Genomic DNA, 26,735 nt, shown 5'->3' with positions numbered 1-26,735 from the left:
ATTTCTTCAGTTTGTAAGAATTATTATATTATTAATTATCAACATAATATACAAAACAAAGTGCTAAAAAGTTACATTCTTTCACGACGAAATCATTACATTTGGCATTCGCGGTTACCAAACTGTCTTGTTTCCTGCAAAAACTTTGAAATAAATATATACACATTAAAGAAACGAGTAGTAACATATTACATAACAATACGTCTTAATATAACAAATACAACAATATACAAAGCCGTTAATCATCTTTGCGATCAATTAAAAGTATTTAAATGTCTTTGATGATTATTACACTGAGAGAGTGAAATTTTGGAATGGTTCATTACCACATAAAGCTGGGTAAATATACGAGGAGATGTATAAGACGAGATTCGACACATTTTCCACCTTTCACGTCCGCTTCCATGATTTTATACGCTAACGTTCATGTATTACAAAAATGCTGACATTGAATATAAAATATTCCTAGTTTCTATAATACATAATGATATATTAGACGAAATCAACACCTTCACCGCCGAAATCAGTGATTTACATCGATTTTCTAAAACGATAAGATCTACCACGATAGGCAGTTGTGATACACGATAGTAGAGATATATCAGATTCTAACCGCTATAAGCGACAAAAGGTACTTTTGATTTTCAGCAAATCGACTTCTGTCCGCGAACGATACGCGGGTTATTAATTACGACGTTACTCGTGTTGAGACATGTTCGCTGGAAAATATGGAACCAACGAATGGCGAAGGTATTGATCCGTATCATTCAAGAATAATAGTCACCACCGTAAAAAGGTCGCTTCTTTCACTAGCAAAAATTACACGACTAAACAATGAAAAATAATATTTTCCCGATCGAGTCATCGATGAAAAGAAAAAGAAGTGATATTATTATAAAGTAAAGCAATACTGAATTGCAATTTGTTGTAAGAATCGTCTTTCTTAATCCAGTATCTAATAAATTATGTAATCGAATGAAAACAACTTTAGGCCTATGTCCCCGTGAATGATACTAAAGATATGTTACACGTTTATCAACAAAGAGATTAATGATACACGCCTAAAGAAGCAATAAAACGTTCTCGTATAGAGTACAAGCGAGTGATACTGGTTAACCTAAATGGCACGTTTTATACATTACATACAATATGGAAACTTTACACAGAGGACAAACGTAATTACAATTTATTAAACGGAGAAACGAATCGCGCGTATTTTGTAATAAACGTTAAAATCGTTAATAATACGTGTTCGTAATACTTTGATTCCTCGATGCAATTCCTTCCTTTGAAACTTGTAAAGCCCGTTTTCTGCCCTCGAATTCCAGTATAACCTTTCAACGAAAGTTTACGGTACTTTGTGGAACTTTTGCTTTGTTTGTCTCTCGACGTTATTCGCGTGTAAAAATATTTATAATTTCTATGACAAAATATGCAGTTACTAACGTAGCACAGTTTCCGTGTATCCATCGTGTAGGCTCGGTTCAAATCAATTCGTCGAAGAAAAATGAAACTTCTCGCTGTTACTGTTTTTGCTTATCTCGACTCGCGATCCATTGTTCGACAATTACTTGTTTATCTCTTCTTTGCTAAGTAAAATTAGTAGGCGACACACTCCCGTCCTATTCGGCGATTATATTCGTTTTAAAGATATAAAATCACATATCCGTCTCCTATCCCTGACAGACACACGGTTAAGTCTACAAAGCCGATACACATTCATCTTTCATCTAAATGCGTTAATTAGAAACTAGTTACTCTTTTTTTTTTCTTTTACTCGAACTGGCAAGTTTACATTGCTCACTGCATACGTTCATTACAGTTTTTCGAAGCTTTTGCAAATATCGGGGGAAGGAAGGGAGACTGCTTTTTAGACCATAGGTACAAACAACCTTTGGTTACATAACAAGAGGACTAATATTATAATATATCGCGCAATGATCGATAAATATATATATTTATATATATATATATATATATTTGTTTGAAAACTAATCTAAGAGTCTTTAGTTAATTGGCATTTATCGGCGTATGGCCTCAAGATACGAGTAATTATTCCATTTCCCGCTTTTCCTTCCAAATTGGACAGGAAAGATCTCCAAACGCAACATTTCTAGAAACTTGAAAATTGCCGCGTCACATTTCTAGTTGTTTCTAAATTAGCCCGTTCAAACTTTCGCGAATCTTGTATATTTGGTCGCACGAAATCGCTGATAAATATTCTATTAACTTTGGCTAGAAACACCATTCAGTGCACGACACGACTTACGCGATACGCGGCTCCTCGATCAAGGACAAAATTCATTCAAACTCGTTCAATCGAAAACACAAAGATCCGTTGCTTTCGAAAAAAAAAAAGAAGAGAAAAAGAAACAGAAACTGATATTGACCTTCAAACGAACAATTCTTTTCGTTGAATCGCCAACCTTCTGACAGCAACGTTTACAATGAAACAACCGTTCCGCGTATTTAAAAAAAAAAAAACTGTTCACGCTTAAACGTTTGATCCTGCGCACTCGTAAAACCACTCTCGGAAACAACGAGAGATCGAAGATAAGAATTCAGAGCCAGGATCTTAAATACTATCTACCGTGTCTCGATACGCTTTTAGGAAGAGTTTACAGAGATTGAGAGGTGTGGAGCTTTATGTGCTCGCGTATACGGTACCTGAGGACCGTGTAGTGTAGCTGATGTCCTGATCGTTCGTTTTCTTCTTAGAGAACTAGCGAATGGACGGATTTTACGTATGGCTTGACTGCGTCCCTCCCATTCTCTGTTGCATCATGTTCAGTAGCAACTCGGAGTATTGCTGCATCATGTTAACCACTTTTCCTTGGTCTTGGCCAGCAAGCAGTTCTTGAAACTTGGCGGTGGCTTCGTTCATTGTAACGTTCTCGGGATTGGCGGAGCCTTCGTGGCCTTCGCCGCCTGAGACCACCAGTCGCAATGTGCGCATCGTCTCGTTTACGGACGACTCGAGGCCGCGCAACATCGTGTCCCTGTCAATGCTAGCTCGAGACGGATCATCCTCGTTATCTATCGTTAAACGTTTGTACAGTTGCACGACATTGTCTGCTGTTCGTGTTAATTCGTCTGCGATTGTATTGCACAGTTGCGTCGACACTGCAAAAAGCGACAGTTTCTTTAATACGCTGCTCGCCAAAGGTTTACCGTTAAGAACACGTGCTTAAAAATGCAAACGTTCCGGCACGCGATAAGAAAAAGATAAGATGTTCGATTCGACCGAACATTTACACTTTTAACGATGCACGTCAGACACAAGCGGATGTTACATGATTTATATTCTCAATGTACAGCATGTAGTACCCGCTTCGCAACATGAAAAAAGGTCGAATGAAATCGTGCAGCGTGCAGGTTACATCAGTTCTAAAATCCGTAATGAGACCATGCTATTGTGATCGAGACCTAGAGACTTGGGTAATATTCTAACGATGAGAGCTAAATTTTCCAGGTCTATGCAATGAGCTAAGTAACAATATCTTCGTGGCTGGCCCTCGAGTGATTTTCTTATGATTGACATGACGCGAAACGTCCCAAACTTCTTCCGTGAGCATTTTATGTACAACATTTATGTGCGGTATTTACATACTTATAGAAGAGTTAAACTGGAAAAGCGATCGAATCTCCGAAGGCGAAGGGAATTTTCTCCACGATCAATTAAACACATACAAAGCAGAAGGAACGTGGAAAATAATGCGATATCTCGGACTCGAAGATGCAATGACAGTTTGACGCGTTTTATAGTCTCAACTAAAAGCTGCATTATTTTCGTTTCACGAGGAAAACGATGCTACGCGTTCTCTCAGAAAATTCTGAACGTCACATGTACAGCACATATATTATATACAGCGACCTACAGACTATTATATCCTAGTCTGTACTAAAATTCGCGTGAAACGATTCTGTTTGAATGGTTTTTGCCTTGTCATAGCATGATCACTTACAAATTTTTAACAGACTGAAAGATTTATTATTTTCACAGGACAGCATTCTCAATAGGTGTCTTTAGTTTACCTAATGTTTTATCCGTGCCTACTGCAATAGTAAAATCCTTGTTAGATTATATTTTCTCAGACGAAAATTAAATAATAAAAACTTAATATCCCAATCGATAGAACGTTCGAGTACGTTTATCTATAATCGTATATCGTATTACAGCTTCTTGCAATCTTGCATGCTTACACTTTGAAAAACGACAAGATGATCGTGAGTTGTGAGAAATACGCGTGCGTGTAACAACACGCACATAAACAAAATAAAGGAAAATGAAGATAATCGCGCAATACTTACATTCGGCACTGGCTACATCGATGGCACGATCGGTATCTTTAACTGGAAGTTCCTGTGGGCTAGGATCTAATTGATTGCGATTTGTTGTCGACATCCGACTTGCATTCTGTCCCATCGTGTTATTTCCGTTACGACCGTTAGTTATAATCGTCGTCGATCCCGATCTTCTTACCGTTGTACCGGGTAGACTTAAGCTGTAAAAAGAAGCGAGATGCATCGATGATGGAATTCCGATTAACGCGTGTAAAAAAACAAAAAGAGAAAAATAGATTTCAATTCTATTTAACGTACCTCGTCGTGGAGTGGTCGATACTGATACTTCGAGGTCTCGGTGGAAGCGCTGGTTTTCCACCGTTTCCATTGGAGGAGGTATCTTCCGAACTCGAATCTTCCTGATTACCCACTTGACTTAGATTTACTGCGAAAGAATACGCGTGACATGGTTGAAGCCAATGATGTATCGGCAGATAACTTGATTGCTTAAGCTTTGGTTAATATCTGTGACGATAATTACCACTCGAATATGCTCCCTGCATTCCTCTTCTTCTGAGAACGGAAGGCAAATTGCTGTTAGAAGAGGAGTTCGACTTTGCCTGATGATTGATTTTGTTTTGCGAACTGATCGTCGGCCTCATTAGCCCGCTGATTCTGTTGCTGCCTGTCTGATTGTTCCAACCCCTGTTGTTTCCAGCTCCAACGTCCGATTCCGAGTCACTCTGCAACAATATCGTTAAAACGGAGAACACATTTCCTACAATTTCACGCGCTTTGACAATTCACTAGAATTGACGTATACCTGATTTAGGACGCCAACGCTGCTGCTCCTTGTCATGTGAGAAGAATGATTCTTCGTCGAACCGTGCCGCGACTGATTCCCGCTATTTGCACTTCCTAGTCCACTTCTCGCCGAAGCGTTCGCGTTCTTATTACCTACTTTTCCTGAAACTATTAGCACCAATTAGCAACAAATTCACCTTACGTAAAGTCATCGTCTATCTATTTTTAGCGATAAAATGCAACACTGCACAGAGCAAATTTCTTTTTTAGAGAGAAGTAAGAGCGAAACTGTTCGATACCTTGTATAAAACCGCGACGATATCATCGATCATCATATCCGATAACGTTAACGTTTTAAACGATCCGAAGTTTAATCTCTGCCGAGGTTTACGATGCCGTCGACATCGGCGTACACAAAATATCGAACTAACGATTTTCAAAGTTTCCATATTATAAAAGGGGGTCGTTCCAAGGTAACTTCTAGTAAAATCATACGACCTTGTACCGTGACTTTGACAACTAGTAGAGGGGCTGTATCGAATGTATCATCAAGAAGAATGGCAAAAACGAGGAACAACTTTGAAACGGCAAGACCAAGTTGCCCGTCGACGTTCTCCCGGTGCAATTTAGATAATTGTCGTTGGAAAGACCCTCATAGACGTGGCACACAATGAAAGGGTACCTTGTATCGGGCCATGCAGTAACCTATTTGGCGGGCTGACGGAAAGATCACTCAGCGAGCAGGCACGTCGCATGCCACCCCCCTCTTCTTCGCTGTCAAAAACTTTTGACGAGATTCGCCCCCCACTACTGCCAACTGTCGACAACAACACGCACACACATGCACTAAGCTACTTTTTCCCTTAGCTCAAAGATTTTTAATGTGTATTTATAATGATCGTGTCTCTTTTCTATAGAGTTACACTTACCTCTGACCTTTTTCTTTTTTTTCTTTTTTTTGTCTTTTCTTTCTTAATCGCGGCATTAGGTTTGCTTAGCCGGGCTTTACACGTCTTTTAAATTTCAAACAACGAAACGTACGGTTTAGGAATTTTCAGAACGTTGAAAGGCAAGGTGCTTTCTCTCATTCATGCACATCGCGGAAGCAACGAATTAATCGCGTAGACGGTGGATCAACGTACGATTAACCGTCTGGTTAATGAATTATAGCGAATATAAAAATTCGAAAAATCATGACTTTCGTAGGAAAACAAAGATGCAAAATGTATGTCGAGTGCGTGAGATAAATAAAAAAGGGAAATTCCAGTCCAAAGCCGATCGGCCTAACTTCGTACTCTGCGAATGCGAACTATGAAATAACAGTACAGAAGCTTGGTAGTACGTGCACGGTGAACGCGATCGACTTTGGCACACGAGTATAATTAATAAAATAAGATAAAAGTGATCGATAGTGGGACAAGGAAGCTGGATGAAACTACATCGTGAAGACAAAACATGCTGTCGATCACGTGTCATGCCAAACGAAAAATTCGAAAAAATGTTCGTAAATGTTCAAACTGAAAAGTAGGCGATCGCTATCGTCGCTAACTAAAATAAAAGAAGCGAAATATCTCTTCGGCCGGATAGCAATGATACTATATCGACGGATATAACAAAACTATAGAGAGTAAACATTCACATTTAGGATGCGGAAAAGAAAATTACCGTAAACGTAATAAACGATGAGAAACTTTTGTGATCGTGCTGTGCCGAGTGTCGAACGACGGTATTTACACGATTTACGGTTGTCGTTACACACTCGGACAAACATTTAACGACTCGTTCCTCGATTTTCTTGCCCGACGCGTTCGACTATCCGAGAACGTTGGCTACTGGTTCTTTATTTTTTCTCTCCGCGATTTCTCATGCTTTTCGTTGCGAAAAACCTTGTTTTCTCGTGTTGCGGCCACCACGTTGCCCCGTGGGCATCGATCGAGATCGATAATCGAGCAGCGAAAATGATCACGGCAGAACGGCACGGTTTCTCGGCATCCAGATAAGAAAAACTGTACTACTATACTGCAACGAACGAAACGAACAGAATGATAGGACAATTTTCTTTCAGGTGAAGTACCTGCGTACAGATGCTTGGATGGTAGAATGGCTTGATTAATGGTGGGCAACGTTTTAGTCCACTTCGTGTGACTTTGGCAGCGCGAGGCTGGCGGCCACATTCGCTTTGGCGAGTTCGTGCAGCTCGAAGCGGACGTGGAGGAACCGCTTTCCATCATCGACTTGTCCATCGCAGACGTGTCCGCGCAATCGCTGTCCTCGCCCCCGGAATGGAATCTTATGTCGCGCCTCAACGAACAAAATCTGCCGTCCCTTTCCGCCTCCAGCTTGGCGAAGTTTTCGCTCGTCTCCTGACAATGCGACATTCGCAGACACTTCTCTTTCATTAGGTATTGCTCCCTTCTCACCAAGTTTTCGAATTCCTTGGAGAGCAACTTAACGGTCCCTTCGATGGCTCGAGTGATTCTGAGATCGACGCTGGCGTCCAAATTGTCGATGCGTTCGTTCGTCGTCAATAGATTCGAAGCGTTTTGCATGCCGGTCGCTTGCAAGTCGCAGGAGACGACTGTGGGAGGCTCCAGAGAGTCGTAGGTCTCCTGCGTGTCTTTCGTTGGTATCTGATTCTCGAAGCAACGATGTCGATTCCTCTCCGCCTGGGAAGAATCTATTTGATCCTCGTCCACGTCGCGGGCTCGATAGCTCTTCGTTTGACAAGAGGAATCGTTTGGATCGAAGGCAAAGTTGTCCATCGGTCCACCCGCGTCGTACGCGATACCTTTGTCGGACCGACGAGTCTGCAGGCTGTAAAACTTGGTCTTCGAATCTTTATCGTCGCTTGGCTGCAAAGAATAGCTGGAGGGTTGCAACAACTGCTCGATCCTCTTCGAAGCGTGCAACGATTCGTTCGCATCGGACTTGCCTTCGGCAGCGTTTCTGCCTGCTCGGTCCTCCCCGTGAGACTTGTTCGGATAGTTGTCGGAATCGGCGGACTTGACGCAGGAAGACTGAGACGCAGAGTCCACGTACTTGTTCCAGGCGGGGCGTGCTCTGTTCCGCATGCTCTGCGTTCGAGCCGAGTTGCGTTTAGGTTTCGGTGGTTTGTGAGCCACGAAATCGTTCAGAATCAACATCGACTGCGGCTCCTTTGCAACTTTTAGGCTGTTGCTTCGCGGCATCGTGTCCGATTTAGTTCCGATTCTCATTTCGACGTTCGTGTCGTTCTGATCGTTGAAATTGAATTCGTAGTAGATGCAAGTTGCCGGCTGCGCGTTATCCTCCGAATAGCTATTCTCGTTCCTAGCTTGGCTTATTCGCGTGTCCTGCAGCGATTTCGATCTGAATACAGCCCGACAAGACGTTGGATCGTTAGCAGAATTTTCGTTATTACTCGATGGTATCACGGCGTTGTTCGGATTACCGCTGTACGTTTCCGAATTTTGCCTTTTTCGTTTATAGTGAGAATCGAACAGCATCTCCAACGGCGCGGATTTCACTAAAGAGTCCGAGTCGTCGGTCAACACGCTCTCGGTGCTTCGGTGATCGATGTTCTCGTGCAACGGGAACATCTGATAATCGGATTCGTCCGTGAGAATGCTTTCGTGACTTCGACCAGCTTGCATCTTTCGGCGGGACAGGAAGAAACTCGCGCTCGAATGCCTGTCGTTGTCGTAGTGGCTATAATCCAAAATTTCGGCGCTTCCTTTCGAGAAAGACTCGACCGAGGCGTCCGAAAGGATGCTTTCTTGAGAGCCGGTTAGAATCCGTTTCGAGAAAGTCTGATACGTGGAATAGTTTCTCTGAGTGCCTTGCTGATGATCGATATGCATGTTTATCTGATAATCGCTGACGCATCGTCGAGGTGGATTCTTAAAGTCACCTTCCAGGGAGTCGTCGCTGAAGTTTCCGTTCCCTTCGTCCCCGTCGTCCATCGGGTCGTTCAAGTTTTCTATGTTGCGCTCGTTCATCGCCGGTAAACTCTCGAAAGACTTGGCTATATTTTCCATGTCTTCCTCGTTGTCATCGAGTCCGATAAAGTAACTACACGATCTCCTTTTCTGAGCGAATCTCGCGAATCGGCTAACGTTCTTTTTACACTGTTCCTTCAAGAGCTTTAGCTCTTCACAGACGGGCGACTCGGGCAAAGATTGATTCGGTTTATTCAGCGATAGCTTATACTTTTCAGTTTTCTTTAAGGTTAACGTTAACGGTCGACTAAGAGACGGTTTTGTCTTGTCATTTACGCACGACGTAGTCGGACTTTTGGATAAGCAGTTATCGTTCGGAATATCTAGCTTAAGTGGCGCATTACCCACAACCGATATTTTGTTAACGAGTTGTTGAGGTTTTAACGGGGGCTTTGGATTCGGTATAGGTTTACAGGGATTGATCGGTTTCGAGTATTGGGTTTGTTGACCAGATTTGTTACCTGTGCTCAATCTATTCGAACGATGATGTTTCTCCGGTATATGGCTGCTCAAATCGGATATGCTTTGACTGGTTTTTAACGACGACTTATAACCGACCTGAAAAACCAACCATCAAACTGCAATATCGCTATGAAGCACGCAATGGTGCCGATAACGTTTCGTTTCGCGGTACTTACGCTTTGCAATTTTCTTCTGGTTTCCTCTATTCTCCTTTGCAACTCTTCGCGCTTCTTCACGACGTCCGAGTCACCTCTCGCTTGCTTCGTTGCGTTCACTACCGCTGCGTTGCGAATCTTGTTGTTGCCGCCGTTATCGCCGTTACCGCTGAGTCTGCAATCGCGCGCGTTCGTTTCGTCAGCTCTCGAGGAAATCTATTAGCAACGATAAACGATAAGCAATTACCTTCCGTGAAACTGGGAACTGATGCTAGTCGTTTTAACGCTTCTATTCGTAGGCTCTTCGGCACCGCTAAGAGATTCAAAAGCGTTCTTAAGGAACTTTTCACGGTGACTCTGCTTGGCCAGTTGGTCGAATCCCTCCGAACTAGCTTCCGACAACATAGACAGAGGATTTCGCTCGGCACTGGGCGTCGAAGCGCCGCCCTCGGAGTCCGAGTCGTCTTGACTGCCAGAAGCGGTTAATTCGCTCGTTCGACCGCTCTCCCCGTTTCTAGGCTTCTTCTGTCTCCTCTGAGACCTGTGAAACATTTTCGGTAATTACTTTTTCGGATAACTTGGGCGTACAAAGTTCGTAAAACGATAAACGAGAAGGCGACGTCCCCAACCTTCGAAGTTCTTCGACGTCCATCGCGTTTACGGTGAATTGATTCGACACCGTATCTTCCGGTGCAGGATAATACATCAACCTATGATGAGATTTCTCTGAACCGGTTGTACCGTTCTCTCCTTCCGAATAATCTTCCACGTCTCCGTCGTGCTCGGTACTCTCGTGATCCTACACGATACATAATTAAAACATTTTAGACGCGAGCGTTCTTCCTCTTTCCGAACGTCGTTTCACCTACGAGCTATTGTTACTTGATGAAGCGTGAGTTTCGGCTGTTTCGAGGCTCTAAGGTTAGATTTATATATATATATATATATATATATATAAATGTACTTATTACGAGAAATTAAAGCAACCAACATGAGTAACTGAAAAGCTACGAGTTATAGAAAGACATGTACAATGAGACCCCATTCTTGAACTCGATGTACGTAATTTGGATGTTTTTTGTTTGACTGCGTTACTGGTTGGCGATGCTTTGCTATAAAGTGTGTCTGAGGCGTTAGTGAGATTATACCTCAAATTTAAAGCTGCCAAGACTGCTATCGTCGGTATGATGACGACTCCTTGATTGTCGTGTCAATTCCGTGATATTGCTACCTCTAGTTACAGTCACGTTACCACCGATCACCTATATGTCATCGGTTGAAACAAAATAGAATCAACACAAAACAATCGCGAACAAATAATCTGACGTTATGGTGGAGGAAATAAAATAAAATAAAAGAAATTGAGCAGTGTGTGGAAGCTGACTGGACAAAGTGAACGACAAACGCAAGTATGGTTGGTCTGTTTCTCTCGCGAGCTGCCCGCGATTCGCAAATGCACACTAATAACACTCGCTGGATACGGAGAAATTATTACAATTATTGTGTTACTGGGAATCAGTTAGTACCTGTTTCGTTTCATCTGCTAATTCTCTGTAACTATCTGGGCAAGGTTGAAATACAGTTTCGTCCTCTTCCTAGAACCAGTTATCGATCGTTAGCGTATCGTGAGCACCGTTCGAAGGAAAAGAAAAGAGAAGGAACGATTTATCGATCCATTAGCAGGTTCGTTTTATAGCGCGGATCGATGCCGAGGATGATCTCGGAAACGATAAGAGAAACGAGCGCGCGATCTTTGCCCACGGGTAACGCGTTTCAGAAAGCGACCTTACCCTTTTGATGACGATCGTTTCCCTGCGATAATCGCTGCTGCACTTGGTCTCGGTTCCGCTGTCGATCGAACTATCTTTCGAACCGCCGCCTCCGCCACCGCCATCGGAATCGATAGCGCCACGAGGCGGAGGAAACGGTATAACCTCGTCGCTGTCGTACACGGACTTGACCGTTATACCGTCTCCTTGCTGAACCCTTTGCGCCCATCTGCCCTTCGGCAGGTCCACGCCGAGTGGTCTCACGTTCGAACCGAGGACAGCACCTTCGTCCGCGTTCGTCGTGTTTATCTGCTTCTTCGCCCAGAGCGGTAGCTGGCCAACGCTGAATCTGTAATCCACGCCAACGTTCTGCGACGTTGGGTTCGCGTTTGGATCGAGGAATTCCGGCGGTGGCGAGCCGAAAGTTTCGTTGTCCAGCTGTATGTCGATCCCCGTGCCGTTCACTTGTGACGGCCTCCTGTAACATCGCATTTCCATCCATATCGTGCCGTCGATCGCGTTTTTCTTTCGTTCGAAACCATAAGAGGCAAACGTTAAGGTTCTCTTACTTTCCAGCTCGCATCGCTTGCTGAGCGAGACGCGCCTGCATAGTGACGACCATGTCGCGTGGAACGCGCCACACGAATATACAACCGTCTCCGCTGGCGGACACGAGGTTGCGACAGTCGGGACTGAAGCGCAGCCCCGTCACCAACTCCGAGTGACCGAGCATAGTGGCCATGCATTCGCCGCTGTAGTAATCGTACACGCACAACGTCTTATCCGTACACGAGGTAGCTACGTAGATTCCCGATGCGTCTGAAACGTGCAACGTTACGCGGTTTACCGTCGTCCATCGATCGTTCCCCGCCAGAGTAGCTGCGACCAAGCGCAAATGTTTGCTTCGCCGTTATACTTTGCCTTACCCAGAACGACTTTGATGAGCGATCCGTCTTCGCCGACAGACCCCTTGAACGTTTTACTGTGTTTACCCGTGGTTACGTTGTAAACCCTTATGTTCCTGTCCTGGCAGGCGGTCAAGACGTGTTTCTGTCCAGAATCGACCTCCATATCGTACAGAGTGGTCTTGCCCTGGGCGTTGTGACCTCTGGCGAATTGCGGCATTCCTCCCGGTGTCTGAAACGATCGAAATCTTCGACCACGTTCGCGAAACGACGCTACGAGAGAACGGTGACCGACTTACCGATTGCAGCTGCCTAAAGATGATACTCTTGTCGGCACCGCAGGAGACCATTTGTATCTGATTGCTCTGATTACTTTGATTGAAGAACCTAACGGCAGTGATGGAAGAACTATGATCGTCGAGCGTTTGCAAAAAGTTGTATCCTTGATCGACGCTGAACACGTGGATCAGCCTATCCCTGGAGGCACTGGCGAGCAGCCTCGGAGGCTCCGCCGAGTATCGGGAGAACTTGGAATACTCCAGGCAGAGCACTTCGGCGTCGTGCGCCTCGATCAAGCACAGTTCCTCCAACGAGGAGAGATCGTGAATTCGAATATTGCCAGACCGATCACCGGACGCCAAATGTTTCCCGTCCGGGCTCACTCGGATCGATCTGACTCCGTTTCGTCCGTCGTACGACGCGTCGCTCTTTTCGCTCGACCCGGCAGCGGCCAGATCCAGATCCTTCAAGTAAGTCAGCTCCGGATCTATGTAGAGGACTTTGAGCAACTCGTTGCTATAGATGTTTCGCTTGTAGAGCGTGTCGTCCGGGGAGATGTCCTTCTCGAGGTTCCACACGCGGATGGTGTCGTCGCTGGAACAGGTGATGAAACTGCCAGCCGGCATACTGGTCATGGAATCCGATCCTGTGGGATACATCTCGACGCCCCAGATACACGCCGAATGGTAGAGAAACGAATGGGACTTGCCGACCCGCCTGATGTCCCGCACGTCCCACACGTAGATGCTGTGGTCGTTGTAGACGCAGGTAAGCTTGTTGTTCCGTTCGTCGAACGCCAGCGCGATCGCGTCCGGATACCTCGCGTTCGTCGGATGCTGAGACATGTGACTGCAATCGACAGACGACAGACTTGATGAAGGGACACACCGATGGATCGTCTCGTCGGATTAAATTTATCTAAAGAGACGTTTAGATTCTCGCACCTAATGGACAATCCCTGAGCGACGTCCACGCCTAGGTAATGCGTTCTCGGTAACGTGGTGATGAACTGAAGCGTGTTAGGACTGAAGCACCTCACGATTCCCTCCGCGCAACCGATGAAGATGTATTTGTCTCCAACGGCCATGCAATTGGCACTGCTCGTCTGAAAACAGCCGCTCCTTGAAACGAGCTACGGACAAGGTACATCGTCGTGCGTTGCACGGTGCCGCGTATACGCTCGACGATTCCAACAGACAAGTTGATATACCGCAAATCCATGCAAATGCGTTAAAACAAATTCCTCGATGAGAGCAGCGTGTCGCGACGAGCCTCGTCGGTTCATGGTCGCGTAATATCCTTAAAAACACAGCATCCGGCAAAGCCATTACGCGCAAAGTCATTACTTACACGAAGCTCCACCCATTTGTCCAACAGCCTCCTGTTATTAAATTCGCATAGAAGCCCCGTTTTGGTGATCGCGTACGTCGAATCCGCCATATCCCCTCGGCCGCAGGCTACGTCCACGAAATCGTTGTTTCTCTGTTCTCCTAATATGGCAGACCGACCCATCAAAGGCACAGGTTCCTTATACTGCGCAACAAAGTTCCCACTATCACCACCTTCGCGTTACCGTTCTACTTCACCACCTGCCTCCCCCTCCGATCGTCCTCTTTCTTTCTTTTCTACTTCCCTTACGACTCGTCCGTGCAAAATTACTTTTCGATCCATCAGGGCACGGTAGAAAAGAGAAAGACCGCGTTCGTTTCAGACAAAGACGGCACTTTAACGTCCGACTTACCTTGGCACTGCGCGAGTATTCGAGATACCAAAACTTGACGTGTCTGTTGCCGACGGTAACGAAGTAATTGCCGTTTTCCGCGAAGCAGACGGCCTTCACTTTGCTCGAGACTTTGTTCGACGCCACTTTAACATTGTTCCTCCAGTCCCAGACGTTGACGATCATATCGTGTTGAGAGCCCACGGATACCACGTACTTGTTGCTCGGTGAAAATGCCTTGAGAAAAAACCATCGTACACGAACACGCGTGTAAAAACGTTCTCCAGTTTGTCGTCTCGATTACGATCGACCGAAGCAAGAAAAGAAACGGGAGAATCTGAGCGAGATCGGTCGAAACACCTTGCGCGTTTTCCACCAAAGATCGTCGTACTCGACGGATGTCGAGACAATGCAACGGCGAGTAATAACAAAAAAAAAAGAGGGAAAAAAAGAAAAAAGGAAAAGATACCGTTGTCCGTTCGCTGAGAATGCGATCTCGTATTCACGCACTTTGTCCGACGTCGACGCGTCTCGCGAGTGCAATGTGGCGCGAATGCAACGTTCTTCGACGAAACGCGCGTCGCTGCTGCAACCGCTTGCTTGTTCTTCGTTAGCAGTCTATCGCGAAAATTGTCTCCAGCGAGACGGAATCGTCGTTGACCCGAGAATATTTCAATTATATTTATTCGAGGTCGAACGACCATAGAAATTATACTTTTACGCGACGGCGTTTCATCCGCAAAGCGACGCAACGAAGAAAGAGATGGCGCACGGTCTTGATGATTACAACTTTACATATCTGCAACGACACGTAGTTGCGTTAGGAGCAACCGCACGGCCACGGAAGCAGCTCGAAACGGAGTCTTTGGTAAGCGGGTGCCGAGATAAAAGCCGTGGATCTTAATTAACATGCGAGCGGTGACGTAACAGAGGTAAAGTCGTGAGTTCGTAAAGGCGCGTTCGACGGGGTGGCGACCCTTTCTTCGTCGCGAGCATTCATCGCGGTACTTTCGGTATTCGTCGCAATAGGACTCGAAAAGCTGGTTTCTCTGCTTGCGGAAAGTAATTTCACGTGGAAACCGGCGGTTCGCGCCGAGGTAAACGCGAACAAAGCGGCGCGACAAAGACCCTCGAAATTAAATTCCTCTCGGCGAAACAAAACGTACCCTCGAATTAAGCGCTTTATTTTCTTGGCGCGTAATGCAGATTCGAGTGACCGACAGGCAGCTTGTACTACCAAACCCGACGTATCGATCCGAGAAACAAAAGTTTCCAACGATGTTCGGAGTAATTTCTGCCGTAGAATTATCCAGGCAGTGAGAGAGAGAGAGAGAGAGAGAGAGAGAATCTGATTGACAATCGAATACGCGCTGGCGAATACCGCCAGTGATATCGCGAAGCTAATGCAGATATGGTTAATTAAACGATCTATTAAAAGGAAAAACGACTCGTCAGTGCGTTCGCTGCACTCGCCACTGCGAAGCTTCTCCAGTTTCGTTTCGACTATTCGCGATCGATAGAACGTTTTTCGCGAACAGGTTGTAGGTTTTCCCCGCTTGCTACTCACCACGCAGTTGATGCCGTACTTGTGTCCGGAAAATTCGGCGAACTGCACGGCATTGTACGGATCGGAGATGTCCCAAACTCGAACGTTCGGCATGTGGCCGCACTCTCCGGTGGCCAGAAACCTTCCATCACCAGCGAGGGCCAAAGAAGTTACCGTTTTGCGACAAGCGTTCAACACGTGGGCCTGAGTGTTCTTTCGTGGGTTGAACAAAACGACGGTACAGCTGAAACACAAAGGAAGGATCGATCGTTGAATTTCGCTATCCTTCGGTCCATCGAAGATCGATCTCAAGTAGCGGTTCTTGCACAAATACCGTAGAAAAAGAAGTTTCTTCTTTCAAAATCGTTCGCGATAAGATAAACCGCGATTGGACCACGGGGTTTCGTCATGGTTGCTCGAGCTCGATATACCAGACGCGAGCTAGGACGACACCGTTTTGTAACGGGTACTTTGCCGTTCCGACGAATCGGGTCGAGGAAACGAGAAGATGGAACAAATATTTGAACCTAGTTCGCGTCAGGCAACTTCTAGATCGAACGATCGAGTCGAACACCGACACTGGTTGCTCGAATTCGTCGGTGTAAACACAGCGTCGATCAAGTTGAAACGACTTCGCAGTCGTTCAACCAGAAATAGCCCTATCTTTTCCTCTATTTTTGGCTATTCTTTCTCGTCGTTTCAACTGTAGTCGTCTAACGCTAATGCATTGTACCGTAAATGTTTATCAACGGGGTATTTTAACGAATCCCAGAGGCAATCGACTTCGACGGACCACGGAACGATATCCGAAGCTTCGAATCGTTATTCTCCGTTCGCACAACCGCTTTGGCATTCGACAGAAATTCGACCGTTAGATCCGTTGCTTCTACCTTTGTGTCGATTCCGTAGTCGTAACGCGTCTCACGAAACGTTGCTTGAATCGTGACCGCAACATACATATGTATCTGCCATCGTAATTAGCGAAAAACGGACGAAGAATCGAGCGATTCGCGCGAAACACGTTCATTACGAGCAGCGAAGGCAAGCTCCGTGACACGCGAAATTCGAGAATTCTCGGGTGAACGAACGATAACTTCATCTTCGATCTGCCGCTGCTGGCCGGCAGCCGGAGAAAGCGACGCGTACGATTACGAGCAAGAGGTTGCTGCAAATTCGCCGCAGCGATACGACACCTGCGATTGCACCGAATTTTTGCCACTTTGTCCGCACCGTCGTTTAATTCGAAATCGATACGATTCGATGACTCTCCGCGGATTCGATCGATGACTCGTAACGGGTTTACTCGCACGGATGAACGTGCATATCGCGACAGTTAGTCACGCTCGCTTGCAAATGCTGCGGCACGCGTTACGCGTTTCTTGGTCCATTTGATAACGCGCTGCAAACGCATGGGCGCGGCGGTTTCGACTCAGTGACACTCAGCTCCGTCAGCTGTGCACTCGAGTCGCGATTCTCGTACGTTTGAAAGAATTTCATAAATAAGAATTCTTCGAATGTTGTTACTTAGTCTGATCTTCGAACATTGTTCCTATTGGTTTATTCTGAACGGGTTAAACGGGAAATATGCCTTTTACGAGAAAGTGCTATGCGATAAGAGAAAGACGAGCGCCGATGTGAGAGAAAATAAGAGAAACGTAGACTTCTGTCTGTGTGAGACCTTCTGTCCGAAATTCTTGGTTGACGTGGAAGAAGATTTGACGCTATCGCTTAAAGCGTTGCCTCGCTCTCATACGCGGGCAATAGCGTTTATGCGAGCAAATCAGGATGAAATGGACGGAGGGTAGAATAAGGAGGGAGACCTGGAAAGATAGGTTTGTGTGTGAAAATTGATAAGGCTGAATTGCTATAGACAGATTAAACCTATGTAAGGTTTTTAAAAGAAAAACAGCCTCTCATCAGCCAGTAGCCTGGTTACGAGCGAATAGAATATATATTTTATCAAGATAGCAGCGTAATCATGGTCACGGGCACATTCATCGGCCAGTCAGATTTATAACCGAGGAGTCTTGGGAAAAATTGCTGGCTTTTTTATCAGGTTGAACACGAGGTTGCCATACGATCGATCCATAATCGAGACGAAGGAGTAGAAGGAAGCAGTAAAGTCCGATTAGGGTACGAGGGTTGTTGAAATGGCCACAGCTACGCTTAATAAAATCCGGTATTTTAGATTATTACGATCGCACGAAGGTCTCTCACCCTGCTAACCGCGGCAACATTAGAATACTTGCAGTACACACGGTTTCTGGCAGGAGCGAACCTGATGGCGTAACGCTCGGTCAAGTTGATATCGATTCACTGAACCAAAACTGGAAGCGAAGCAAAATTTGAATGTACATCGTGCGCTGGTCGATCGATCGGAGGATAAAAAAGATGGAAAGAGAAGAATTTAATGGGAGTAAAAGGATACGAGTGCTCCTAAAGCAGCTGCGGTTGGCGCTCGACTTCCGGATTCCAGAGGCCGGCGCCAAACGACGAGAGGCGAGACGAAAAACAACCCGGAAAGTGCGAACGACGCACCAAAAACGGATCGCGTGACCGCGGTCTCCGAAAGCGTCAACGAGCACCACTGGGCAAGTGTAAAGCTGCGAGGCACGCGGTCGTTCGCGGTAACACGAAACGCGACTCGTGCGACTCGTTGAATCTCGTTGTCCACCGAGGCGATTTATTTCGCTTACCAACCTAAACCGCAACGTGTCAATAAACTCGATGTCAACCGGCCGTTTCTTTCACGCGCTGCCGTTTGTCCCGACATTACGTTAGCAAAACACCGACGTAACGTAATCTCGCCGCAACTCTGCTCCGTCCACTCTCTTTCGTAAAACCGACCGCACTGAAAAAGTTCTTCGCTGACGTAGTGTTGGTTGTCGTCGTGGACGCGCGGCGATTGCACGCGATGACGTTAGACGAAAAAGCTTGCCGAATAATTTCCCGACGGCGACCCGACAAATTAGCAAAGCGCGCAGCATCAACGGTGAAAAGTCAAGTTGTCGCAGGTCGTTGCACCGCAGCTGACCTAAGCTACGATTACGCTGCTAAAAATATGTGCTACTTTCTCGTCGTCCGTCGTCTATAACTGTTTACAGTCTTGCAAAAAGTCACCGTCTATACCGGCGCGTTCTAGCGCCGATGTCTCTGTGCGCTCTCCATTGGTTAACGATCGTCGTCGTTCTTGATCGCTCGACACCGACGGAAGGCGAGGGTTAGACCGGCCAAGTCGAGACGCGGCAGAAGCGAACAGACTCTCGACGATGTCGATCAGACTCGGTCTGGTTGACGAACACGTTTAGACCGACGGCGACGCTCTATGGAACGAACACGAACGGTGTTTCTCGTCGAAATGGATCCGGACAACTAGGTGGATCGTGATCGGATCGTTTCGCGAACCGATCGTTGGAAGATCTAAACCGGGACGCGGTTATATTCCAATTACGCTCCGTGCTCTTTAGATACGCGAAGATCCTTTCTTTTTAATAACATCGTCGTTGGGACGACACGGTTTTATCCGCTGGACGCTTCGCCGCAACTGTTCTTATGAAATTCCTCTCTGTCTTTCTGATTGTATCGAAAATGGGTTTCAGGCTGAAGCTATATATATATACGGATTTTCGTAAAGCTTTCGATGCTATCGGTCGTTTTGTTTTGATCGCCGAGTTCAAGTCTGTTGAAATGAACGGCGGTGTGTGCTCTCGTGGTTAACCAACTTTCTATCCGACAGAAAGCAAATATTCCGTTTTAGTAACACATTCTCAAGCGAGGTCAAGGTTACTTCTAGCGTTCCTCGAGGTTCTCACCTTGATCTTCTGCTCCTTATATTTTTCATCGACGATACATCTAATGTTTTGTCGTCACTCTAATTATCGCTTACCGGTACACCAACGATCTTAAGATTTTTCTTAGCCTCGATAATCCGTGACTCGTTTCATTAATTCCAAGTGACTTTGATAGACTCTACGAACGGTGTTTGCTAAGTAATTCGTCTCCCGATTTGACTAAGCGTCGCGTCGTCGAATTTAATCGCAACAAAAATAGTCACATACGCTACAAATGGTGTTCCTTTATCCGCTTTGAGCCGTGTCAAGAACCTAGACATCATCTTCGCGTCTAATCTGACAGAGCGCGTTGTAAGAGTATTATTTCCCGTAGTTTTAAATCTCTCGCTCTCGTTCGTAGAGTTTCCAAATTTCTTTCGCAGTACCGACACTCTTAGAACTCTGTACTTTCAGATCTACTTCAGAATATCACACTCTGTCGCACTTTCTGTTCTTTTTCGCGTATAAATAACACACAAGGAGTCCAGCGTAAGTTTGTCAAACATGGATGGCAAAACCTACGTGTCTATTGTCTCGTAAACTTGACGAAATAATTCTTAATAACTCGAGTGTGCAGGGTCTCGGCAAAAGGAGAGCAACGTTTGGCACGTTGTTCGTAAGTAAAATAGCCAAGGATATTATGTCCTGTTCTCGTATGATCCGCCGGTTCTCTCTTAATGTTTCTTCAAGACGCCTTAGAAATAATTTGTCACGCGTTCATCAACACCGCGCGACGTCTGATTACTTTAGTCGTTACAATTCACGCGATCTATTAGGTTCATAGATGCATTAGGTTGTCGCAAATGTTCCTTCGTTTCGCGAGGAAATAATAGTAGACACGCAATATTTTGCGTTTTATATTATTTTATCGAATTACGTACAGTCCGTTTCGCAGCAACAGAACAGCGTAGTAATAAAACAAAATGGATCATACGTAATTCGATAAAACAATGCAAAAGGAAATCCATCGTTTCCTTATAGAACGAAAGAAACTTTCGGCACTTGATTTTCAACTGTTGAAAAATCAGATCAATTACGTTCAAGAATGCATCTTGCTGAATACTTTATAAATTATCATACAAGAAATACAGAGATTAATATTGCCAAATCATATTTTCAAACATGTAAATATAGATAAATCATTAGAATATAATGTTAATTTGTATATAAAACATTTTACTAGCTGTAAGACACGTATCATCCAAAGTAGCTGCTACGTCCGACCGAAAAAGTTCTCCAGTGCAAAGAGTTAACTTATCTTCACGTTTGTCGTTGCTCGTCCATACGAGATATCTTCTCAGGACGAGAAGATCGGCGCCGAGCAGCAACTGCGCCAAGCATTCTCCGTCAGAGAAGAGAGAAGATCGCAAGATGGCAAGGTGGAAGCAAGGATAGATAGTTGCGCGGTTCTCCCCGGTCGATAATCGCGAGCAGTTCGCATCGCGGATCGACTAAGCGTGTCTCTTTCGTTCGAGCATACGGTTCGTTTCCGTTTGCGAACGGCGTTCGTCGAGCTAGCCGCCATGCACGTCCGCCGCGTTTCCGGTCGCTTCGCTTTCGGTTCGCCAAAACGAGTATACGGCTAGCCTCCGATTAAAACACTTTCCGCTCGCTGAGTTCGTTACCGTAACGAATGAACGTGATCTTCGAAATCGACGGCCGGATAAACGACTGTCGGAATAGTCGAGCATTTTTCCTTCCAGAATTTTATCGCACAAGGAATTGGCTAACTACGAAGCTGGCTACTACGTGGTAGAATGCGGAGGAAATCGCGCGTCGCGATCGATACAGAGCGACTCTGAAACGACGAGTGTGGGACAGGAAGAAGGGCCATTTACGAGGAGGAAGTGGTTCGGGCTCGGGCTTGACCCGTATCATCTAGATGATTTTCATCGAAATGAAAATCTCGTTCCTCGTTGATCGTAGGTCGGTCGAATCGCCGCGTGGTCTACTTTAACGTTGCTGAAAGGTTGGCGTGGGAACGCGACTCCAGCTGTATTCGAATCGCACTGGAATCGCGTCAGACGCGTCTGAAAGGAACACGTGGAAACCGTAGAGAAATCGTAGCTGGATGCTAGTTCTTCTTCCTCGTCGAACGCGAGAGAGAAACAAGCGGCGCGTAAAGCCGAGCTCGGGGCCGATACAAACTTTTCATTTGATTAACCTGAAAATCTACTTTTCCCGCGCAAACCGTCTACCTTCCTCGGACCTTCGTTTTCGAAGGCTGTTTCGAGAAGGAAATTCCAACGGTGCGTCGCACTCTTTTTACCCGATTCCAGAGAAGAGTCGTAATCCGACCGTTTCCAAATCAGAGGCGAATCGATCAAGAAGATTAGGGTCGAACGAGAAGGGGTGAGATCGCAACCAAATAAACTTCGGACGGGGCTGTAAAAGCGGCATAAACTCTTCTTGCGTCTCTCGCGCGCATGAAATTTCCCTGACAACGATCCATCGACGCAACAAAATCGCTGTATCTACGACCTACCGAAAGCTGACGCACGCTGGGCGAGGTAGGACGATACCAACGATTGCCGCGCCTCGACAGCTAAAGTCAGAAAATGGCTGAAATCAAAGGAAAGGCAGTTGGATGTTCCAGCGATATCGCTTGGCTCGTAATCGAATGCCGTGCGTTTGCCCGTTGCAACTTTTTCTATCCACGTTCCTATCTGCTCCACCGTTATTTTTCTAGTTCATATGCCAGCAAAGCGACATCCGCCGCAAACGTTCGAGTCTTCTTCGAACAAGCTACTCTCTATCGGAAGAAAAAACGTCTCGTCGCCTGTCGCGTGGTCGAGCGCTGCGAGCGGAGAAGCGTACCGTTAAGGCAACGTTACCGTCATGGCAAAAGCTTCGCACGAAAGTCTCGCGAGAGCCCGAGCGATGCACCAGGAAGCCTGTAACTGTAATTTCTAGCCACGGGTTGCGTGCGGAGGAACACGTAAGGTCGCCGGTATAAAGGTCACTAGGTCGATTATCGAGCATGGAAACCGGTCGACGGCGTTCTAATAAGTTAGTGGATGGAACTGGCTGATTTAAAACGACCGATCGCCACGTTCCTTTGCATCTCGATGACGGAACGACAGGTCACGATACGAGTCGTTTATGACTTCGGCATGGTAAATTCGATTCGGCGAACGATTACGCTCTTTGCTTTACCGCTTTAGAGATTTTCGAAATCGCCTCATCGAACGACTTACTTTCTTCGTATTCCGGAACGGATTTACTTATTTATTTATTTATTTAATCGGCACAGGACTTTTTCGTATCGGATAAGAGCGATCGTAAGAGCCGATGTGAAAAGGGAACGAGCACGAAACGTAATCGACGACTCAGTGCAGAGGTAGGAAAGGTGGTACGCGATTTTAAGGACCGTGTTTCGTGTTTCGTACGCAAGCGTATTCGTAGAAAGAAAGAAACTCTCGTTTTCTTGCTCGTGCCGTTCGAACGCGTAACACGTTTGCTCGCTAGCCGGAAAAGATTGTCCCACAGTGACTAATTCCGGCAGTGTGTCGTCGGAACACAAGACGGCAGCGCTCGGCTGCTTCGCCTAATTATTAATAAGGGACTTTCTTCGTTTCGAGCGTTCTCCAACGCAAGGCATGCGAACCAACTTTCCTCACCTCGAAGATCTACTTACCTTGTACGCGATCGCGTCTCGAAATACCGGTGGCGCGCTATCTTTGCCTCGCCGATGTCGACGTTGGTAAACACAGTCCGGTCGAGTTTTCATTTTCTAAGAACGGAACGGTTCTCGATGCTATCGAATTTGGAAAGTCCCGAGGCGATCACGATCGCGCGAGGAATATGGGTCTCGCGTTGTCTATAGCTGACGCTAAGCAAACCGTAATTCGTGTCTTGCGTTCTCCGTAGGTGAAATTTACCAGAGGAGCAATTACTTTTCTTTGCGCACGATTTTCTCCGGCAATTAATGGACTAGCGCGTTTATTCCTCTATCGCCTCTGTCGATTAAACTGGCGGCGCATCTGGAACCTCGAAACTGGGAAACAGAGTAGATCGAGAAACCGGGAAAGCGGAACTTTCCTTCGTAACACGATACACGCAATGTCAAGCACTTTCTAACCTTGGAGTCGAGCTCTCGACGATGTCGTTGCCAGATACGCGATCGGCCGCTCGAATACGTCCAACCGTTGTCCCTTGCCATCGACGAACAAATCTCGATACGTCCAAGGATGCGCGGCCGTTCCGTTCCATCGAACGTGAAAAATCGACGAGCGGTAAACGTCGTCAAATTTAAAAGGTTTCGCGTGATCGTCCGAGGCGGTTTGTTAAATCGCAAGCGACAGCGAGCCGAGCTACGATTGCCGGACAGCTGGTCGTAATTGGTGTAACGCCATCGACTTTGTATCAAAAGTGTTCGTGAAAGTACCGGCACGCTATCGGATAACGTATCGAGTAGCCGCTATTACGGTTGTCTTTAGCGCGTACAACCGGTATCATCGCGTAACCGATCTGGCGTTCCCTACGCGATTAAAACAGGACGAAAATCGATGGCTGGCGAGATACGTTAACGTATTTGACGCGCTTTGATACCTCCAACGGCGGATTTATTACCAGAAGGAGAATTTGACGAGGACGAGGAAGCGGCGAATTCTAACTGCTACTAACCGCGATGACATAACGAGATCGGCCGGAGCAGCGACTCGAACGGTAGCCAGATGCATCGAGGAAAATCGAGCGCGGTGCCGGCAAGTACTCGCATGCTAACAGCTACTTTCGACTCGGGGAAGCTTTGTTCACGCACGCGTAAACACGCGTATGCGCGAGGAATCTCGCCGAGCTCGTTACCATGCTCGTGCTCGTAATTACGCTACATTACGTGACCGAAGAATCATAATTCCGCTCGAGCTGGTAACATCGCGGCATCGATGCTAACGAACGTCTCGTATCGGCCTGTAAACCAGGCCGATCGAGTCGTCGACGAAACGAAAGGAAAGAATCGCCGTGGCTCGACGCGGCAAAAACGCGTACACAGCCAAGAGGTGCAGAGGTTGCCAGGTCGATCGAACGATTTAATTGTCGCCGACGCTTATCGTTCGAGGCGGATCTCCGACACAGAATCTTTTGGTCCATTCACCTCTCTCTTGACCCGATTTCCGAGTACCGTACATAGCTGTTTGCTTGTTCGCTTGCACCCGACGTATCCGCGACATGTACGTTCTCGACGTCCGGCTCGATGGCGCCGCGGATTTAGGCGACTCAAGTAGCACGTGCGAAAATCACGAGTTCTCGCTCGTCACCGTGCTTTCTGTCAAGCGACGTTTGATTACGCGCCGAGTTAACGCGTCATCCTACTCCGCCGTTTTTCTCTATCGCGATCGTAATTAGCGATACAATGGGCTAACGAGCGCGCGTCGCTCGGCGAATACGGTTTTTCTCTCTAAGCGAGCAGGACACGATGTTCCTCCTAATTGATCGGTCGTTATCCCCGCGCTACGGAGGGGAGTTTTCCCCAAGGACACCCTAATATTCCTCTTGACACACCGTAAAGTTCGACGGCTGACTAGCGTAACCCGACCGGAAGCCAAATGTGCCCACGAAACAACGCTAAATTGTCCACGAGAATGAAACGACGAAACTTTTCTTATTTCCGATATCTTTTTAATAAACCTTCTTTAAACAAGACCAAACGCGATTTAATTTACGTTTTTGCGTATATTCGATAGAATTGACGAATTACTTTGCTAAAACTTTTATTCAACGATGATTGAGAATAAAAAAGTTTCGTTGTTGCGTTAACGTCGTCGAACCGAAACGTTTCTTTTCGTCGAGTCAACTGTCTTTCCCCGAGTTTGGCGAGACGACGAGTTGCGTACTGTACGAGATAATTCACCGCCGAGAATTCCCGATCGTCGATCGATCGCGGAGGAAATTCGAAAGAAATGGAAAAGCGAAGAAGCGAACGTCCATCGGCAGGCGAGATCCAGCTACGAAGCGAATTCCGAGGAAAAAGCCTGGGAGAACCGCAGAAGAGCGGCACGACGTAGCGCGGACGAAATGCTTGTTTCTTGACACGCGATACCTTAGTGTCTTAGTCCGCAATCTTCCGATCGCACTTTCGCCATTCTTCCATTCATGGCGCGAGCCTTCTTTTCTACCGTCCGCGTTTATCCGTGACCGGTAGAATCGCACGTGCACTTTTTTACAGCGCCGAACAAAGCGCTAACGAAGATGAACTTTCTTTCACGGTCGCCTTCTTCCTTCACGGCCGGCGTCTAACAAAAGTTCGCAACGTTCGCGCCACGGTAGCTGCCGCGAGTTCGAAATATCGCACAGGCGAGTGTGACGAGGTTCGAAACGTGTTTCGTGTTTCGAGTTTCAGGGAGAAAGAGGCGTCTCGATCGGCGAATCGAAACGACGCAGCCAACCAGCGGCGGTTCGTCTTCGACTTTTAGCCCGACGACTCGATCGATCGTTGAGAGGATGTTGAGGCGAAGGATATCGCGGTCGAAAAAACGAAAAGTCGAACGGCGAGAAACAACGGATCTGGGACACGCGCGCGACCAAGCCTATCGACGTTTCGCAAGCTTCCACCGACCAACGACCAGCGAGCATCTTTATCGAAATATCGCGATCCGATATCGCCGATCGAGATAAAGCGGCGCTTCCGTGTGCCGCGCGTTGTGCAAAGGATCTCTTCTTTCTTCTGCATGCTCGTTCCCACGAATATCGACCGACTTCTAACAACTTGTCGGATTTGTAATACGACCTCCTTCCTCTTTCATTCCGATCACGACCCGCAGTCGACCAAGTTCTCCGCCGATACATCGTCGTTCATTGGGTCCGTCGAAAGTTGCGAAAAGCGAAACGATTTTTAAAAGTCGACCTTGCTGCTTCTACTTTCCGATTACGGTTAAATAGCCACGGAGTTCACCGCTCCCGTTCACGCGAGCAATTTCCTTCGCGTAGAAATAAACCGTAGCAAAAGTTTCCATCTCGTTCAAGGCGATACGCGATGCGAGCGCGATCGTCGACGAGCGCCACTC

At 46.5% G+C, this 26,735-nt stretch overlaps 1 protein-coding gene across 4 annotated transcripts in view; it reads right to left on the bottom strand.

Moving 5' to 3' along the window:
* Nucleotides 1–5: 5 nt before the first annotated feature.
* Nucleotides 6–26,735, bottom strand: part of LOC122573336 (mitogen-activated protein kinase-binding protein 1) — an 81,485-nt gene continuing 54,755 nt past the window's right edge. For 2 of the 4 annotated variants that reach the window (XM_043739529.1, XM_043739530.1), the window contains exons 4-22: nucleotides 15,923–16,145; nucleotides 14,377–14,592; nucleotides 13,986–14,168; nucleotides 13,580–13,740; nucleotides 12,656–13,484; nucleotides 12,378–12,588; nucleotides 12,021–12,270; nucleotides 11,473–11,929; nucleotides 11,209–11,277; nucleotides 10,831–10,944; nucleotides 10,312–10,481; nucleotides 9,930–10,223; nucleotides 9,704–9,857; nucleotides 7,163–9,623; nucleotides 5,108–5,256; nucleotides 4,826–5,027; nucleotides 4,603–4,729; nucleotides 4,312–4,505; nucleotides 6–3,123 (exon numbers count right to left, since the gene is read on the bottom strand). In XM_043739529.1, coding sequence (XP_043595464.1) covers nucleotides 2,741–3,123; nucleotides 4,312–4,505; nucleotides 4,603–4,729; nucleotides 4,826–5,027; nucleotides 5,108–5,256; nucleotides 7,163–9,623; nucleotides 9,704–9,857; nucleotides 9,930–10,223; nucleotides 10,312–10,481; nucleotides 10,831–10,944; nucleotides 11,209–11,277; nucleotides 11,473–11,929; nucleotides 12,021–12,270; nucleotides 12,378–12,588; nucleotides 12,656–13,484; nucleotides 13,580–13,740; nucleotides 13,986–14,168; nucleotides 14,377–14,592; nucleotides 15,923–16,145 — 6,847 coding nt within the window. In that variant the 3' untranslated portion in view covers nucleotides 6–2,740. Of the gene's footprint in view, nucleotides 3,124–3,182; nucleotides 4,057–4,311; nucleotides 4,506–4,602; nucleotides 4,730–4,825; nucleotides 5,028–5,107; nucleotides 5,257–5,770; nucleotides 5,906–7,162; nucleotides 9,624–9,703; nucleotides 9,858–9,929; nucleotides 10,224–10,311; nucleotides 10,482–10,830; nucleotides 10,945–11,208; nucleotides 11,278–11,472; nucleotides 11,930–12,020; nucleotides 12,271–12,377; nucleotides 12,589–12,655; nucleotides 13,485–13,579; nucleotides 13,741–13,985; nucleotides 14,169–14,376; nucleotides 14,593–15,922; nucleotides 16,146–26,735 lie in introns of those variants that run through there. The other 2 variants (XM_043739534.1, XM_043739531.1) reach the window with 2 other exon arrangements.

This window comes from Bombus pyrosoma, linkage group LG12, assembly GCF_014825855.1.
Source record: "Bombus pyrosoma isolate SC7728 linkage group LG12, ASM1482585v1, whole genome shotgun sequence".
In the NCBI taxonomy this organism is placed as follows: Eukaryota; Metazoa; Arthropoda; class Insecta; order Hymenoptera; family Apidae; genus Bombus; species Bombus pyrosoma.
The sequence above is the reverse complement of the archived record's forward strand: the minus strand, read 5'-3'. Positions and strand labels throughout refer to the sequence as shown.